The sequence below is a fragment of the Acinonyx jubatus genome, chromosome F2 (genome assembly GCF_027475565.1).
Source record: "Acinonyx jubatus isolate Ajub_Pintada_27869175 chromosome F2, VMU_Ajub_asm_v1.0, whole genome shotgun sequence".
NCBI lineage: Eukaryota > Metazoa > Chordata > Mammalia > Carnivora > Felidae > Acinonyx > Acinonyx jubatus.
Window position 1 is genome coordinate 1,705,862 of NC_069394.1, and position 15,000 is coordinate 1,720,861.

The following is a 15,000-nucleotide window of genomic DNA, read 5'->3' on the forward strand; positions in this document are numbered from 1 at the left end:
CGGCTGGAGTGAGAGCGGGCGCAGGAGTGTCCCAAAGGAGCCTGTGCTCATAGCCTGGGTGCTAAGTGGTGTTAAAGGCTGTGGCCCCAGGAGATCAGCTGGGAGGGCCCGGTGCAAACACGGGAAAGCCTGAGGCCTGTGAGTCCCCGGGGCACAGGCAGCCTGGCGCCTCGATGAGGATTACCCGCCAGGCCAGCACAGCGGGGGTCAGGGGACCTGCACTCAGGGGTCCCTAGAGGAGAGGGCTGGGTCACAGAGCAGCCAGAGGAAGGCAGGTCCAGCGGAGGCCACAGGCTCTGCTTGGGGTGCAGTGGGGGATATGGCTCCCCGAGGCCGTGACTTTGGGAGGGAGACCTCACCTTGAAATAGGCATCCTAGCATCACAGACCAGCACCCGGGGTCTGGGAGCCTCGAGCCCCAGTGGAAGACCGGACCCCAGAGGGGACTGAATGGGGGGCGGGGTGGGGGGTGTTGCCGCCTGGATCCAGTGTTGGGCAGACCCCCCTGCCCCACGGAGCCCTCCTTCTAAAGTAGGTTCAAGGAGCAGCTGGCCACCTTGGGTCCGGCGGTGGGGGTGGGGTTCCCCAGGCCCTCCCTCCCTCCCTGTGCAGCTTACCCCTCCCCCCTCCCTCTCCCCAACCCGCAGCCCTGAGCGGTCCTGCTCCGGGTGAGGCCCAGGGCTGGAGGCCCTCACTCTGTGCCTTCACCCCTGCTTGAGGGGGAGAGGGGCACCGCGGAGCAGGGCAGGGCAGACCCCCCATCCCACCCCCCTCGCGGCAGCGGGGAGCCAGCAGCGAAGAATGGAGCCCAGGGCCCCAGTGCGGGGGTTTGCTGAGGGCTTCTGGGGTGATAATTGGGCGGCGATTAAGTGTTCCGAGCAGAGGCTGTCGTCGCCTGTCACCTGTGCTGGCCAGCACTGCGCAGCCTCCCTGCAGGTCCCTGGCCGTCTCCGCGTGACCCGCCAGCACCCCCTTCCCTGGACTGTGCCTCCTCACGCCCACAGCAGGCCGGTGTGACCGCGGCAGAGGGGGCACCGAGAGACACCCCCCCCCCCCCCGACAGAGGTGGTGCTCGCCCAGCCCCTGGCCCCCCACCCTCTGGGCCCTGGCTGAGCTCCCCTCTCCCGGGAGCCCTGCTGCTGTGTTGTGGGGTGCAGCCGGGGCTGGAGGTCACTGTGGGGCTGAGACCCAGAGAGCTGTGCCTGGCCGGGGCCACCCAGCTGGTCGGGAGACCTGGGCCCGAGTGTCACAGGGGCCACACGCGGTCTTTGTGGGCCGCTGGCCATCCAGGTGCTGGCTCTCTGGCACTCCCACGGGCACACGCGGCGTGCGCACACACACGTGTGAGTGTGGCCTCTGCCCAGCTGGCTCATCAGGTGTCCCCCTGACAACGGCCCTGAGACACAAGCCCCGGCTCACCCCAGACACGCGCAGACTCCCGGCTACGTGCGGCCCCCGTGGTGACCAGCCAGCCACACGTGTGGGCCGGGCCACACTCCCCACCACCGCACAGACACCTCACACAAGGCCACACGCAGGCCTGCGGCCTCCTGCGGCTCCCAGGAACCCAGCCGGCAGGGCTGGGCCGCCAGGGCTGGGCAGCTCGGGGATTCCTGTTCTCACAGCTTCTCTGCCCGGCTTCCCCTCCCTACTCCGCACTGCCCCGCCACCCTCCCTCTCTGCCCACCCACTCGCCTTTAATTAGAAATGCCAGGAGAGCGATTTTGGGCAAGCTTTTGCCAGCAAGACACCCCTCCCCCCCCAACCAGGGGTGGGAGCTCCGAAGGCGAAAGGAGACAGATTGGCTGGGGTGGGGGGAGGGCTTCCAGGAAAGCAGGGGGAAGGGGCTGGGGGGGCAGGAGTGGGGATTCCAGAGAGTGTGTGAGTCAGATGAGGGGACAGGTGGGGGTATGAGTGTGTCTGGGGGGAGGTGGGTGGGGGTATGAGTGTGACTGGGAGGCGAGTGGGGGATATGAGTGTGTCTGGGGGATGGGTGGATAGTGGGTATGGGTGTGTGTGAGGGGTGGGCGGGCGGGGGCAAGTGCCAGCGTGCGCCCTGTGTCTGAGGGAGGGTGGGAAGCTGGCCGCAAGGGGCTGCGGTCTCTTGACTCACTGGCCGTGTGTCTGCGGGCCTCTGGCCGTGAGCAACGTGTGCTACCTGTGCCCGCAGAACATCGCAGGGCCTGGGACCCAGAACCATCCATCCTGGGGTAACCCAGAAAGGGTGTCCCTCCCCCACCACTGTTGCCAGGGAGGCAGAAGGGGCCTCCCTCCCAAGGGAATCTCAGCTTCCGGAGCCCCATTCCTTATATGGTGTTTACTTCTCTCTGCCTCTCCTGACTGCTAGGCTGCCGGCACCCTTCTCCTCCACCCCCGCCTCCTCCTTCCTTCCCCCTCCCCCTCCCCCTCCTCCTTCCTTCTCTTCCTTCCTTCCTTCCCCCTCCTCCCTCTCCCTCCTCCTTCTCCCTTCCCCCTCCCCCTCTTCCTTCTCCCTTCCCTCCTCCCCCTCCTCCCTTCCCTCCTCCTTCGCCTCTCTTCCCTCCTTTCCTTCCCCTCCTTCCTTCCCTCCCCCCCCTTCTTCTGCTCCCTTCCCTCCTCCCCCTAACCCCTTCCATCCTCTCAGAAGTCTTGGAGCTTCTGACCAGGTTCCCTCTGTGTCTTGGGGGCTTCAGGGAGCAGTACCCCTTCATCTCCTCCACTGCCCTCACAACCCCCCCTCCCCACTCCCGCCTCCCCGCAGGGATTGGCGTCCAGACTTCCCCCGGAGGCACCACAGGGACAAGTCTTGGGCCTCCCCAAAGGCGTGGGAGTGGGGGTCCAGTCCAGCCATTGCCACGCTGGTGTCACACATCCACACCACTGTCAGGGGCCCGGGGCAGCGCCCAGGCCTGGGTGCACGACCCTCCCACGTGGAATGCAGGACCAGCCCAGGCCCAGGCCCCCCCCCCCCCCCCCCCCCGCCCCGGACTCGACAGCACCCCAGGGAACGGATAGGCAGGAGCTGGAGGCCACACCAGGGAACTCACCCCTGGCGCCTGGGAGCGCGTCCAGGAAAGCTAGGAGCCTTGGGCTCCAGGAAAGGAGGGGGTCTGGGTGTCTGTCGGGGTCGCTGCCGGGACTCATCCGCGGCTCAACACCCCGCGACCCCGGGCAGGACCGAGGCAGGGGTGGGGGCGCTGAGGCCCCGGGAGAGCGGAGTCAAGCACCACCCCGCCCCCCTAGGAAGGACCCACACCAGAGAGGGGGCAGCGGATCCTGAATCCCTGGGGGAGGGGCTTCCTCCTAACCTTTGGGCGCGTGGGGGCAGCAACCGACCCGCCCCGAGCCCCCTGGGGGCACACACCTGCGCTTCCCCGCCGGTCGCGGGCAGGGGCGTGTCGCCGGGTCCGGCCACCTTCCCTCGCCCCGCGGGCTGAATGAGCCGGGGAGGGGGCGCAGGGAGCCAGCCGGCGGATTAGTCACCCCGGCCGATGGCGCGTGCAGGGGGTGGGTGCTCCCTCGGCGCCGGGAGCGCGGGCGGGCGTGGGGGGCGGGGCGCGCGGGGCGGGGCGGCTCGCCGGGGCCAATGGGAGCGGGGGCTCGGCGAGGGGCCGCCCACGGCCGCGCCAGCCGCATAAAGAGCCCGCGCCGGCGGCTGGCCGCAGAGCTCGGCGCCGCCGCTCCGACCGCTCTCCGCCGCTCTCCCTGCGCTCCGCCGCGCCCGCGCCGGGGACACCGAGGACCCGGCTCCACCGCGCCGCCGGCCCAGGGGCACTTCGCAGCCCGCCGCCTCCCGCCCGTCCGAGCGCCGCGGCCACCTGCTCACTCCCTCCGATGGAGCTGGACCACATGAAGAGCGGCGGCCTCCACGCCTACCCCGGGCCGCGGGGCGGGCCGGCCGCCAAGCCCAACGTGATCCTGCAGATCGGTAAGTGCCGCGCCGAGATGCTGGAGCACGTGCGGAGGACCCACCGGCACCTGCTGACCGAGGTGTCCAAGCAGGTGGAGCGGGAGCTGAAGGGGCTGCACAGGTCGGTGGGTAAGCTGGAGAGCAACCTGGACGGCTACGTGCCCACCGGCGACTCGCAGCGCTGGAAGAAGTCCATCAAGGCCTGCCTGTGCCGCTGCCAGGAGACCATCGCCAACCTGGAGCGCTGGGTCAAGCGCGAGATGCACGTGTGGCGGGAGGTCTTCTACCGGCTGGAGAGGTGGGCCGACCGCCTGGAGTCCATGGGCGGCAAGTACCCCGTGGGCGGCGAGCCGGCCCGCCACACCGTGTCCGTGGGCGTCGGGGGTCCCGAGAGCTACTGCCACGACGCCGATGGGTACGACTACACGGTCAGCCCCTACGCCATCACCCCGCCCCCCGCCGCCGGCGAGCTGCCCGGGCAGGAGCCCGCCGAGGCCCAGCAGTACCCGCCCTGGGCGCCCGGCGAGGACGGGCAGCCCGGGCCCGGCGTGGACACGCAGATCTTCGAGGACCCGAGGGAGTTCCTCAGCCACCTGGAGGAGTACCTGCGGCAGGTGGGCGGCTCCGAGGAGTACTGGCTGTCCCAAATCCAGAACCACATGAACGGGCCGGCCAAGAAGTGGTGGGAGTTCAAGCAGGGCTCCGTGAAGAACTGGGTGGAGTTCAAGAAGGAATTCCTGCAGTACAGCGAGGGCACGCTGTCCCGCGAGGCCATCCAGCGCGAGCTGGACCTGCCGCAGAAACAGGGGGAGCCGCTGGACCAGTTCCTGTGGCGCAAGCGGGACCTGTACCAGACGCTGTACGTGGACGCCGAGGAGGAGGAGATCATCCAGTACGTGGTGGGCACCCTGCAGCCCAAGCTGAAGCGCTTCCTGCGGCACCCGCTGCCCAAGACCCTGGAGCAGCTCATCCAGAGGGGCAAGGAGGTGCAGGATGGCCTGGAGCAGGCCTCCGAGCCCGCCGGCCCCCAGCTGCCCGCCGAGGAGGAGGCCGAGGCCCTCACGCCGGCCCTCACCAGCGAGTCTGTGGCCAGCGACCGGACCCAGCCCGAATAGAGGGCGGCCCAGGCCGCAGCCCGCCCGCCACCCCCCGCCCGTGGCCTTTGCCAACCAGGACTGTCCGAGCCGGGCCGAGCCCCGTGCGGGGGAGCTCTCGTCCCCCGCCCGCTGGGCACCCCACCTCCGCCTCCCGGCCGGACTCGCACAAACACGCGTCATCCAGACGTGGACACTCTCCCCCCACCCCCCCCCCCCCCCGTCCTGCGGGGCCCCTGCCTCGTCACCTGCCTTTCTCCTGTCTGTCTTTCCCGGCCCCCATCCGCACCCTGCACACTCTCAGGCCGTGACCCGACTTCCAGGCTCCCTTATTCCGCCCCCCGCCTGGGCCCTCCGGGCGTTCAGAGGTCAAGTGTCCGGGCGGCACAGGCCAGTGCGCACCAAGCTCGAGGGACACCCCGGAACAGACGCGAAGACAGACCGGTGCCGCCGGAACCCTGGCTTCTGGCGATCGCTGCGCGGCCGGCTGGCACTCGCGTCGCCGCCTCGGGCAGCTGGCCAGCCTCGGGCCACGAGGCCCCTCCTCCTGGAGGACACTGAAGCGTAAGACGCAGCAGCAGCAGCAGCAGCAGACCTGGCGTCCTGGTGCCTCCTGGCCCCTCAGGTGAGCCCCTGCCCCACGGCACCACCCCGGGGGGGGGGGGGCGCTGTAGAGTAGGGAGGACCCAGGGCCCGTCCATTTTCCGGGTGAGCCCACTGAGGCTCAGAGGCATCCCCAGCGAGTTAGCTGCAGGGGTGGGGTGTTGGGGGGCCGCAGCGCAGAGCGGTGGGGAAGGAGCAGAGACCCCAGGGATCGGGGAGGAGGGCTGGGGGAGTGCTGAGCCAGCTCTCACACGACCCGACCCCGGTGCTTTCTCCTCAGCATCAGTGATTCACACCAGCCTGGAAAAAGATCGGCTGGGCTCGATGACTCACTCACGGCGGGCGGAGGGTCCCACAGGGCCCGAGTCCTCACACTCAGCTGAGGAGCCGGGAGACTGACGACAGGTAAGGGGCCCCATCTCTCCCACCGAGACCCTATCCCTCAGCTGTCCTTCCCGGGGCCCCAGGCCCGGCGGCCCCCAGCGGCGCTCTGGGCAAGCCGGGGGCCGCCCCATAACGTCCACCCACACCCTTCCTGCGGAGCTCCTCCCAGCCTCTGGCCTGTCCCTGACACCCCCCCCCCCCCCCGCGCCCCGTGTCTTTCTTTCAGGTCCCAAGGCTCCCACAGAGTCTTTGCTGCTTGCCTGGCACTTCCCCTCCCCTCTCCTCCTGCAAGCTGCCTGCACACGAGGAGACGTTGAGGTCGGCGAGAGGGGCTGCAGAGAGAGGACAGGCCCGGCGGAGAGCTGGAGGTGAAGACGGGCCAGCGTGAGGGCCAGGGCCTGCCGCCAGGCCTGCCCCGCTGGCCACCAGCCCTCCCGCCCCCAGGTCCGCTGTGGCTGGAGTCGGGGTCGGCCACCTTCGGCCCTGCCTCGCTCCGGCCCAGGAACCCCCCGGCCACGGCACGGCGGCCGTCCTCTCCTACCAGAGCTTTCCGGGAGCTCTGACGCCGAGGCCACAGCCCCTGCTCCCGCCCGCAGCCCCAGGCCCGCAGCCTCAGCAGTGCCCCGAAGCCTTTGCCCCTGGGGCTTAAGCGGGCTCTCTGCCAGGCCCCGCCATTGCCAGGGTCCGGACCCCCACCTCTCCAAACACCAGCACCCCGGTGCAGACTGGCCACTCAGGTCTGTAGCCCCAGCAGGCCCTGGCTGGGGGTCCTCCTTTCCACCTGTCCAGTGGGGGTTCCCAGGTTCAGAAGACTGGTGTCTGCAGAAGATTCTGTCAACCCCGACATCATGCACTCCTGCCAGCACCCCCAGATTTTATTTTTGCACATAAGCCATAACCCACACTCACAAGCTGGCAGGGGCTGCAGGGAGGCCCCAGGGTCCTCAAGAGGGTGTGGCCAGCCCTCCCTGTCCCCAGTGGATCAGGCCTTGATGTCAGGCCAAGCTGTGTGCAGCCCCCTGTCACCTTCCCTGAAGACAGACTTTTTAAGTTTTTGTTAATAAAACACTGAAACTTCTCGGTGCGCGCTGTCATTTCTCTGTGGACTTGGGTTGGCGGGCATGGAGCGCGGAGGGAGGCAGCTCGGGGTGGTGGGTCCCTGGAGCCCCCACAAGTGCAGACTGAAGGGTCTCTGGGGACCTAGGGAGCACAGGCCCATCACCCCACAGGCCAGTTGGTCAGGGTCCTGGATCCTCAGGGTAGAAGGGCCTTAGGGGCTCCCCCCACAGAAGCGAACGCCTGAGGCAGCCGGCAGTGGGTGAGACTGGGCGGAGCCCTCGCTGTAGCTGAGCTGAGCACTGTGCCCCCAAATCCTCCGCCCACTGCCTGCTGGGGTGTGTGTGGTGGGGGTGTCCTAAGAAGTCTGCTGCCAGGGCTCAGCCCACACGGAGGCCTAGGGCTAGAAGCCAAGGGGGTCTTCTCGGGCATCGAGCCCCGGGGACCCAGACAAGGCAAGATCCCCACTGGGAGGTGACCCTGACAAGTCCTGGGTCATAAACTTGGTCTCTCCAAGCCTGTCTCCTCATCTGCAAAATGGGCATACCATCACTAATCTAATCCACGCGTGGGTTCGAGAACTGAGACATGAGGGCCGTTCGATGCCCCGTGGGCGGTTGGCCTCACCTGCCTCTGTGGGGTCACCAGGCCCCCAAGACAGAGGGAGAGATAGCCTGGTGGGGGCTCAAACCCCTGTTCCAGCCAGCGTTCAAGGAGAAGCAGGCCCAGTGGGGGCGGATGGTGAGCGGTTGGTTGTGAGTTTTCTTGCTCAGTTGTGGGCCCGGCTAGGCCAGTGCATAGGCCGTAGGGCAGGCTGGAACCCCCCTCCCCTCCCTACACCCCCCCCCCCGCCGGGCTCAGGCTGAGCTACTGTGGGACAGCTTCTTCCTAGGTGATGGCTCAGCTCTGCTCTTAAGACCCATCAACGGATTGAGCCAGACCCACCCAGATTGCCTTGGTGATGATCTGCCTTAAAGTCAACTGACGATAGGCTTCGGTCACACCTGCAAAAGGCCTTCATGAGAGTTTGATTGGATGCCCGGGGACGGTTCCTTAGCTAGGCTGATGTGTATAAGTGACCAGCCCCAGTGCCACAGTCATGGACAGGGGCTTGTCAGGTACCCAGCACAGGTCCTGCCCTTCCAAAGGGGATGCTCTGCTCCGGGGGCGGCGGGGGGGTGGGGGGGTGCTGGGCCAGGCGGCGGGGGCAGGGGCAGGGGCAGGGAGTGTGAGCCCCGCCCAGCCTGGGGAGGGCTGCCCCTGCTAGAGCTTCGATGCAGCATCGTGGTGGAGGACGCGGCCTGCTGGGCACACAGGGGAGGCCCGGGGCGGGCAGGAAATGAGCCGGAGCAGAAAGCAACACCTGCCACAAGGAAATGTCGTCACCCTCCGCATGGAGAGGGCTGGCGGCCCTGAGCACGGTGCTCCCGTGGCGAAAAGGCAGCCTCTTCCCTATTCTTCCCTCGTGTTTCTTTTAAATAATGGCAACTCTGACAAGAATGGGGAGAGGAAATTGACGGGAACAGGAGGCAGGGGCACCATGGTGATGCCTGGGAGGCAGGGATTTCTCCCGGAGACAGGCTACAGCTCACATCAAAGGCTGGAAACTGTAGGGGCCTTTTCTTTTCAATAAGAAGTTACTTCCGGTAATCGGGTGATTGTGAAACAGGCTCTCGGAGCACTTGCAGTAAGTAAGGGAGATGTGGTTGAGTCCCTGTGTCCTCAGAGCCTGGCGGAAGGCGGAGCAGGGGGGGCTCGTGGGGTGGAGGGGCCCAGCCCCAGTGACTCTGGGCACAGGATGTTTCCCATAAGGGCCCGCCTCACCCCTCCCCGGTCCCGCCCATCCATTGTCACAGACCACCCAGCCTCCTCTCCTGACTAGGGGATGGGGGAGACTGAGGCACGGGGAGGGGCTGTGCTTGCCTCCTTTTGGGGATCAGTGCTGGGACTGGAGGCAGGGCATCCAGGAGCCCTGGGGGACTCACCCTGCCAACCCAGCTTGGTGGGGGGCTTCTGAGCCACGTGGACGTGAGCTCAAGTTCCCAGGGATGCCTTTTCTAGAAAATCAAGTCTGCCCATAGCGCTGGCGTGAGGGTCCGTGGGCAGGGTGCCCAGGCCGCAGCGGGTGCTCAGTGGGTGCCCTGCTGCCCCTGCAGAGCTCAGTGGGGACTTGGGCCTTGCATATCCCCTGAGGTGCTGTTGGGGATGGGCCGCTGGCCGCAGCAGTTAGGAAACTGCCTCAAAGGGGCACCTGGGGGATTCAGTTAGTTAAGTGTCCGACTTCGGCTCAGGTCATGGTCTCACAGTTTGTGGGTTCAAGCCCCGCGTCGGGCTCTGTGCTGATGGCTCGGGGCCTGGAGCCTGCTTCAGATTCTGTGTCTCCTCCCCTCTCTGCCCCTCCCCCATTCATGCTCTGTCTCTGTCTCTGTCTCTCTCTCTTTCAGAATAAATAGACATAAAACAATTGTTTTTTAAAAAAGGAAACTGCAGGAAGAAAGGGGCTGGGGAAAGTGTAGCAGTCAGAGGGAGGTCAAGCTGCTGTAACAAAGAGGCCCGACAAACAAAACAGCTTATTTTCTGCCACATAAACATGTGGCTGGCAGCTGGGCTCTATCTGCTTACTCAGGACCTTCCGAGGGCTCTGCCGCCCCCAGGCCACTGTCTCCGTCTGCTGGTGAAGGCCAGAGGAAGGGCCCAGAGACAGGAAAGGCATACCGTAGTGTTTAGGCCCAGGGAGGCCCCGGGGAGGAGGCCCATCGCTGCCAGCCACAGCCAGCACAGGGGATGCTGTCTCGGGTCCACAGGCAGCTGCCAAGGGCCCACACGCGTGCAGGAGGGAGGGAGAGGTCTCGGTGGACAGCCGGAGGACAGAAGGCCACATGGAGGACCGTTTGCGGTGATGTGAACTCCACCCTGCCCAACGAAGGTCTGGCCTCTGGCCTCGGCTGCTGGGAGGTCACCGCCAAGCCCGGGGACATCCAGAGTCCAGCGTCCTTGTTTCCCCGGGGCTCTGGGCCACACGGGATCGGCTCGGCCTCCTGAGGGGCCGGAGACTGAGGTCAGCCACGCGGGCAGTGAACCGGGTCTATGCGACGGAGGCCAGATAAAGGCCTCGCACGCCGGGGCTGGGGGCTTCCCCGGGTGGCGACGCTGGTGCGTGCCATCACGTCGCTGCCCACGGCCCCATGGGGAGGGGACAGTTTGCACCCTCCTGGGCCCTGCCCGGTGCGCCCCAACCCCTGGCTGATGGTGGTGTGTCCTTTCCCCGCGATAAACCATGACTGCGAGCGTGACGCCCCCAGGGGGTGCTGGGAGTCCTCCTGGCGGACGATCCCGGGGACCCCAGAGTCTACAGCTGGCATCAGAAGTGAGGGTGGTCCGGAGGATTGTTCCAGGTGACATCATTTCACAGGTGATGTGACTCTAGTCCATAGGGGACTTTTAACTCCAAGAGGATTTAGGATTAACGTAGACACTTAAAAGAGAGATGGGGCGCCGTGGTTCAGTCGGACTTTGGCTCAGGTCACGATCTCACGGCTCACGGTTCAAGCCCTGCCTCCGGCTCTGTGCTGACAGCGCGGAGCCTGCTTCGTATCCTCTGTCTCCCTCTCTCTCTCTCCCCCACTCGTGTTCCCTCTCTCAAAAATAAATAAACTAAAAAAGAAATTTAAAAGAGAATCAACCTCAAAACGTTACCATCTTTGCCAAGAATTTGTATGTGCTTCATATTTTAAGCATTTTCACACTGCAGACAATTTGGCTGATAGAAATGATGCCGACGCGGACTGTCTCACTGGGCCCCTGGTTACGCTCGCGGCTTTGGGTAGAAACCATATACGATTTTATGTACAGTGTTGGAACGTTGGGAAGAGCTTAAGAACCACCATACCGTTCAGCATCATTTACTGAGTTTATAATAATTAAGTTTTTGGAAACTTCACAACGTCTGACAAAGTAGATTCCATGTAGAATATGTTAATCTTATGGATGTAGCTTAAAAGGCTTGAAGACAGGGGCACCCGCGTGGCTCAGTCAGTTGAACGTTGGACTTCGGCTCAGGTCACGATCTCACGGTTCGGTTCATGGGTTCGAGCCCCGCATCTGGCTCTGCACTGAGAGTATAGAGCCTGCTTGGGATACTCTCTGCCCCTCCTCTCCCCCTGCCCCTCTCCTCCTCCCTCTGCCCTTCCCCCCCACCTCCTTACCTCTCCACCTCTCTCTGCCCCTCTCCCCACCCTCTCTGCTCCTCTCCCCTCTGCCCTTCCCCCTCTCTCTGTCCCTTCCCAGAGTGCTGGCCTGCCACAGGCAAGGTCTCTCTCTCTCTCTCTCTCTCTGTCAAAAAGAAAAGGCTTGAAGACATAAATGGGACCAAACGTTACTTTGAAGTGCCCTCAAGTGGCTCTGAGCAGTGAGGACTGCAAGTGTAACTTGGAATCTGAAGGGAAAGCTTGGTTGGGGGTCGGTAATTGGCCTGTTACAGCACTAGTTTAAAGAACAAAGTGGCCTCTGAGCCCTCGGCCCAGCACAGGAGCGCTCCCTCGCAGGGGACTGCCGTCCCCGTGCCCCCTGAGTGACTGGTGGCCACTGTCCAGCTGACCTGTCCTGCCCCCGATGCTCCCACTCCCCATCTCGTCCCCTGCTCTGCTCCCCGGGCTCCTACTTTTCCTCCTTCTTCCCTCCTCTTCCTTTCAGTTGGATCTCTTTGGGGTCTCCGGGTCCCTGTTGTCTCTGTCTCCATCTCTCTCTGTCTCTCTCCCTTATGACAGGATTCCCATGATAGGGTCCCCTAAGATGGGGTCCCTAGAAGAGGATCCCCTAGGACAGGATCCCCTAGGGCGGGCTCCTCTAGGACAGGATCCCCTAGGACAAGATCCCCTAGGACAGGCTCCTCTGAGACAGGCTCCCCTAGGACAGGATCCCCTAGGACAGGCTCCTCTGGGACAGGCTCCCCTAGGACAGGATCCCCTAGGACAGGCTCCTCTGGGACAGGCTCCCCTAGGACAGGATCCCCTAGGACAGGCTCCTCTGGGACAGGCTCCCCTAGGACAGGCTCCCCTAGGACAGGATCCCCTAGGACAGGTTCCTCTGGGACAGGCTCCCCTAAGACTGGCTCCCCTAGGACAGGATCCCCTAGGTTGGGGTCCCCTTCGACAGCCCCATATTCTCAACCTGGAAACTGAGGCACAAGGAGGTACAGGGACAAGACCAAGATTGCCATGAACCGGCTAGACTCTTGCTCCCCATGCCTCCTGCCTGGAAGATGCTGGCAACAGTGTCCTCACCGGAGGGATGTTTCTGAGCCCACACCCTCCCCCACTCCGCCTGGCACACGCTCTCCCTCCTGGAGGCAAAGGAGCAGGTGGTCCTGTGTCTACAGGAGAGCGCTCTGCTTCGGGCCCTGCCTTTGCCCCCACCGACCCCTGGTTCCAGATCCAGCCCGGACCGTGAAGCTCCCCGTGCTTCTTCCTCCCCTGGGCTCCTCCACCAAAGTCCCCGCAGACCCGCCACCCAGGGGCCCCAGGGGCTCCCCCACGCTGCTGCGCTCCCAGCCTCTGCCCTACTTTCCGGGCAGTAGCCGTCGCCTGTTTCCTCCAGGAGGGAGGCCGGGCAGACGCAGCCCCGCGGCCCTGGGCTCCAGCGGCCCCAGCATGGGGCCAGGAGCTGCAAGGGGGTCCTCCGGCCCGCAGCCCCCATTCCCCTCTCCGATGGAGCCTCAGAGCCGGACCGGCCGCCGTATGGACCGGGAGGCGGAGGCCCCGGAGGGGCAGGGAGTCACCAGGTGAACCAGACGGCCCCCTTCGAACCTCTGTCCGCTTCAGGCTGAGTCTTTGGGGCGGTGTGAAAGCCGGACATCCGGAGGCAAGCTTTCCTTCCTGGGCCTCGTCCTCTCTTGTCCTCCCTCCCCTCCCTCTGCAGCCCCACCCGGGCACCTCTGTGGGCACGCCGCTCCCCTCCCTTAGCCACGCCAAAGCCGCCCTGCCCAGATGACCAGACGACCCCAGCGCCGACCCCGGGCCACCCTGGGGGACGCGGGTGAGGGCAGCGTGGCCTGAGCCGGGAGCTGAAGCCAGACCGCGTGTCACCGCCAGGGGCACCCCAGACGCTTCACCGCGGCTGACCAGTCCCACTCTCGACTCTGCACCCGAATCTGCACCCTTTGCCCCGGGCCTCGCGATGCCCCCAGTCCCGGCCGGAGCCTGCTTGTCCTCCCACAGTCTCAGACTGCGTCTGCAGGGAGCCCCAATTCCAGACCCCTGCTCCCAGCCGCCACCCCGCTGTGCTGGGGGGCGCCACCTCACGGGCCAGAAGCCCCTTTGGCAGGCCTCCCTGGCCTCCTCGTCCCCCTCCTTCCCCGGCCCCCCTCTCTCTGTCTCTACCTCTGCCCCCTTCTCTCTGTGCAGCCTCCTCTGGCCCCTCCCGTCCTGCCAGCCACTTTGTCCTTCCAGAATCCCTTAGAAGCAAACCTCCTCCCGCCCCCCCCCCCCCCGCCCCGTTCTCTCCCGTAGGCGCCCGCCCTCTGCCTGGCTCTTCCCAGCTATTTCCTGCCGCCCACCTCTGTGCACACTGCTCCAGAACGCCTCCTCCCTCGGACCTGCCCTCTGCAGGAGCCCTGGACCTTGGGCACAGCCCCACCTGAATGACTTCTGAGCACAGCATCCTCGGCTCAGGCCCAGAAAGGGCCGGTGGGGGGGGGGGGGGGCGGCGTCCCTCTCCGAGTCCCTTCCCCCGTCCACAGCTGGGCCCCAAGCTTGGCTCTGACCCACGGGAGGACACGCGCCAGCCGCGCCCCCCTCTGCCCCGCCTCTGAGCCTTGGTGCCACACAGAGCGTGCCAGGCTCCGGCCCAGGCGCCCGGAAGAGGGGCGTCTTGTTTAGAGGCTGCTCCCCAAAGACAGCAGCTACTTGATCAGGGAGCGAGCACCCCGCCCCAAGGGTAACCGGATGGCTCTAGAAGGAGGGTCAGACCGGGGACTTCTGAGGCCCTCTGACGCCTCACTTGCTCAGTCCTCTGGATGGCGCACCAGGAGCCACAACGCTGCCTCCACCCCCTCGCAGGGACCGGCCACCGTCCGCCAGACTTCTATTCACCCTCCAAAGCCCTGCTCTCTGTCGTTCTCTCCTCCGTGTCTGGCGTCTTCCATGCCAGGAGTCTGGGCTGTGAAGGAGGCTATTTTTAGCCTCTGTTATCCCCGTAATTATCTTGTCTCTGTTTTGCCCTGTACTTGGTAGAGTTCTGCCGGAAAATGTCAGTCTGTCTCCACACTCGGGAAATGGGGGCGAGGGAGACCCTCACCATGGAATGGGAGGGCGCCCCCCGCGGCGCTCAGAGAGCCCCCCGGGGAGCTCTGCTCTGTGCACGACCCGCCAGAGACGTTGGCCCCACCTAACCGAGGCCAGGAGGACTTTACAGGAAACCGTGACCCCTCCGGCCACAGGGAGCTGGGGATCCCAGGCCGTGGGGCTGGGGAGGGCCCCCACGGCCCTGGAAGTAGGGCCTGGCCTGGATGAGGCGCCCTGAAACCGCGTCCGTAATGAATTCTTGTCGGTGCGCGTTCAGACCTGTCCCTGGAGAGCAGAAGCGTCGCTTTCCCCCGATCCCCGGCTGAGGCAAGATCTGGCGGTCCACTCAGACTCCCACATCTCCTGGAGCCCGTGGCGTGCTCCCGCTGCTCCTCGAAGCCTCCAAGGAGACCCTAACTGGGGCGTGCTCCTTTGCGCAGGTGAATCGCCACTGTGCGGGGCTCCGGGTCAAGAAGAGATAGGGTGGGGGCCTGTGCGCTGCTGTCTGGGGCTGTGGGGTTCCGAGTCTGGCCGCGGGCTGGAGATAGGCGCCTGTGGGGACAGAGGCACGGGACGAGGCTGCTTGGCCGGCGGGGGTGGGGGTGGGGGTGGGGTGGGGCGGTGACATGGCCCGGGGTCTGGGGCTGGGACACCCCCTAGGACTCCAGTTCCTGGGCCCCGGACCTCAACAGCTC

The 15,000-nt window shown here is 65.6% G+C and overlaps 1 protein-coding gene and 1 non-coding gene across 2 annotated transcripts; both read left to right on the forward strand.

Moving 5' to 3' along the window:
* The first annotated feature begins 3,662 nt into the window (after positions 1-3,662).
* On the forward strand, positions 3,663-5,197 carry ARC (activity regulated cytoskeleton associated protein). Its single transcript, XM_053208086.1, has one exon. It carries the CDS (start codon positions 3,813-3,815, stop codon positions 5,001-5,003), a length of 1,191 nt encoding a protein of 396 aa, XP_053064061.1. The 5' UTR covers positions 3,663-3,812; the 3' UTR covers positions 5,004-5,197.
* A 253-nt stretch (positions 5,198-5,450) lies between these two features.
* On the forward strand, positions 5,451-7,047 carry LOC113600536 (uncharacterized). Its single transcript, XR_008292681.1, has 3 exons — positions 5,451-5,607; positions 5,866-5,990; positions 6,196-7,047. It is a non-coding gene; the product is annotated as an uncharacterized LOC113600536 (transcript).
* Positions 7,048-15,000: the final 7,953 nt, after the last annotated feature.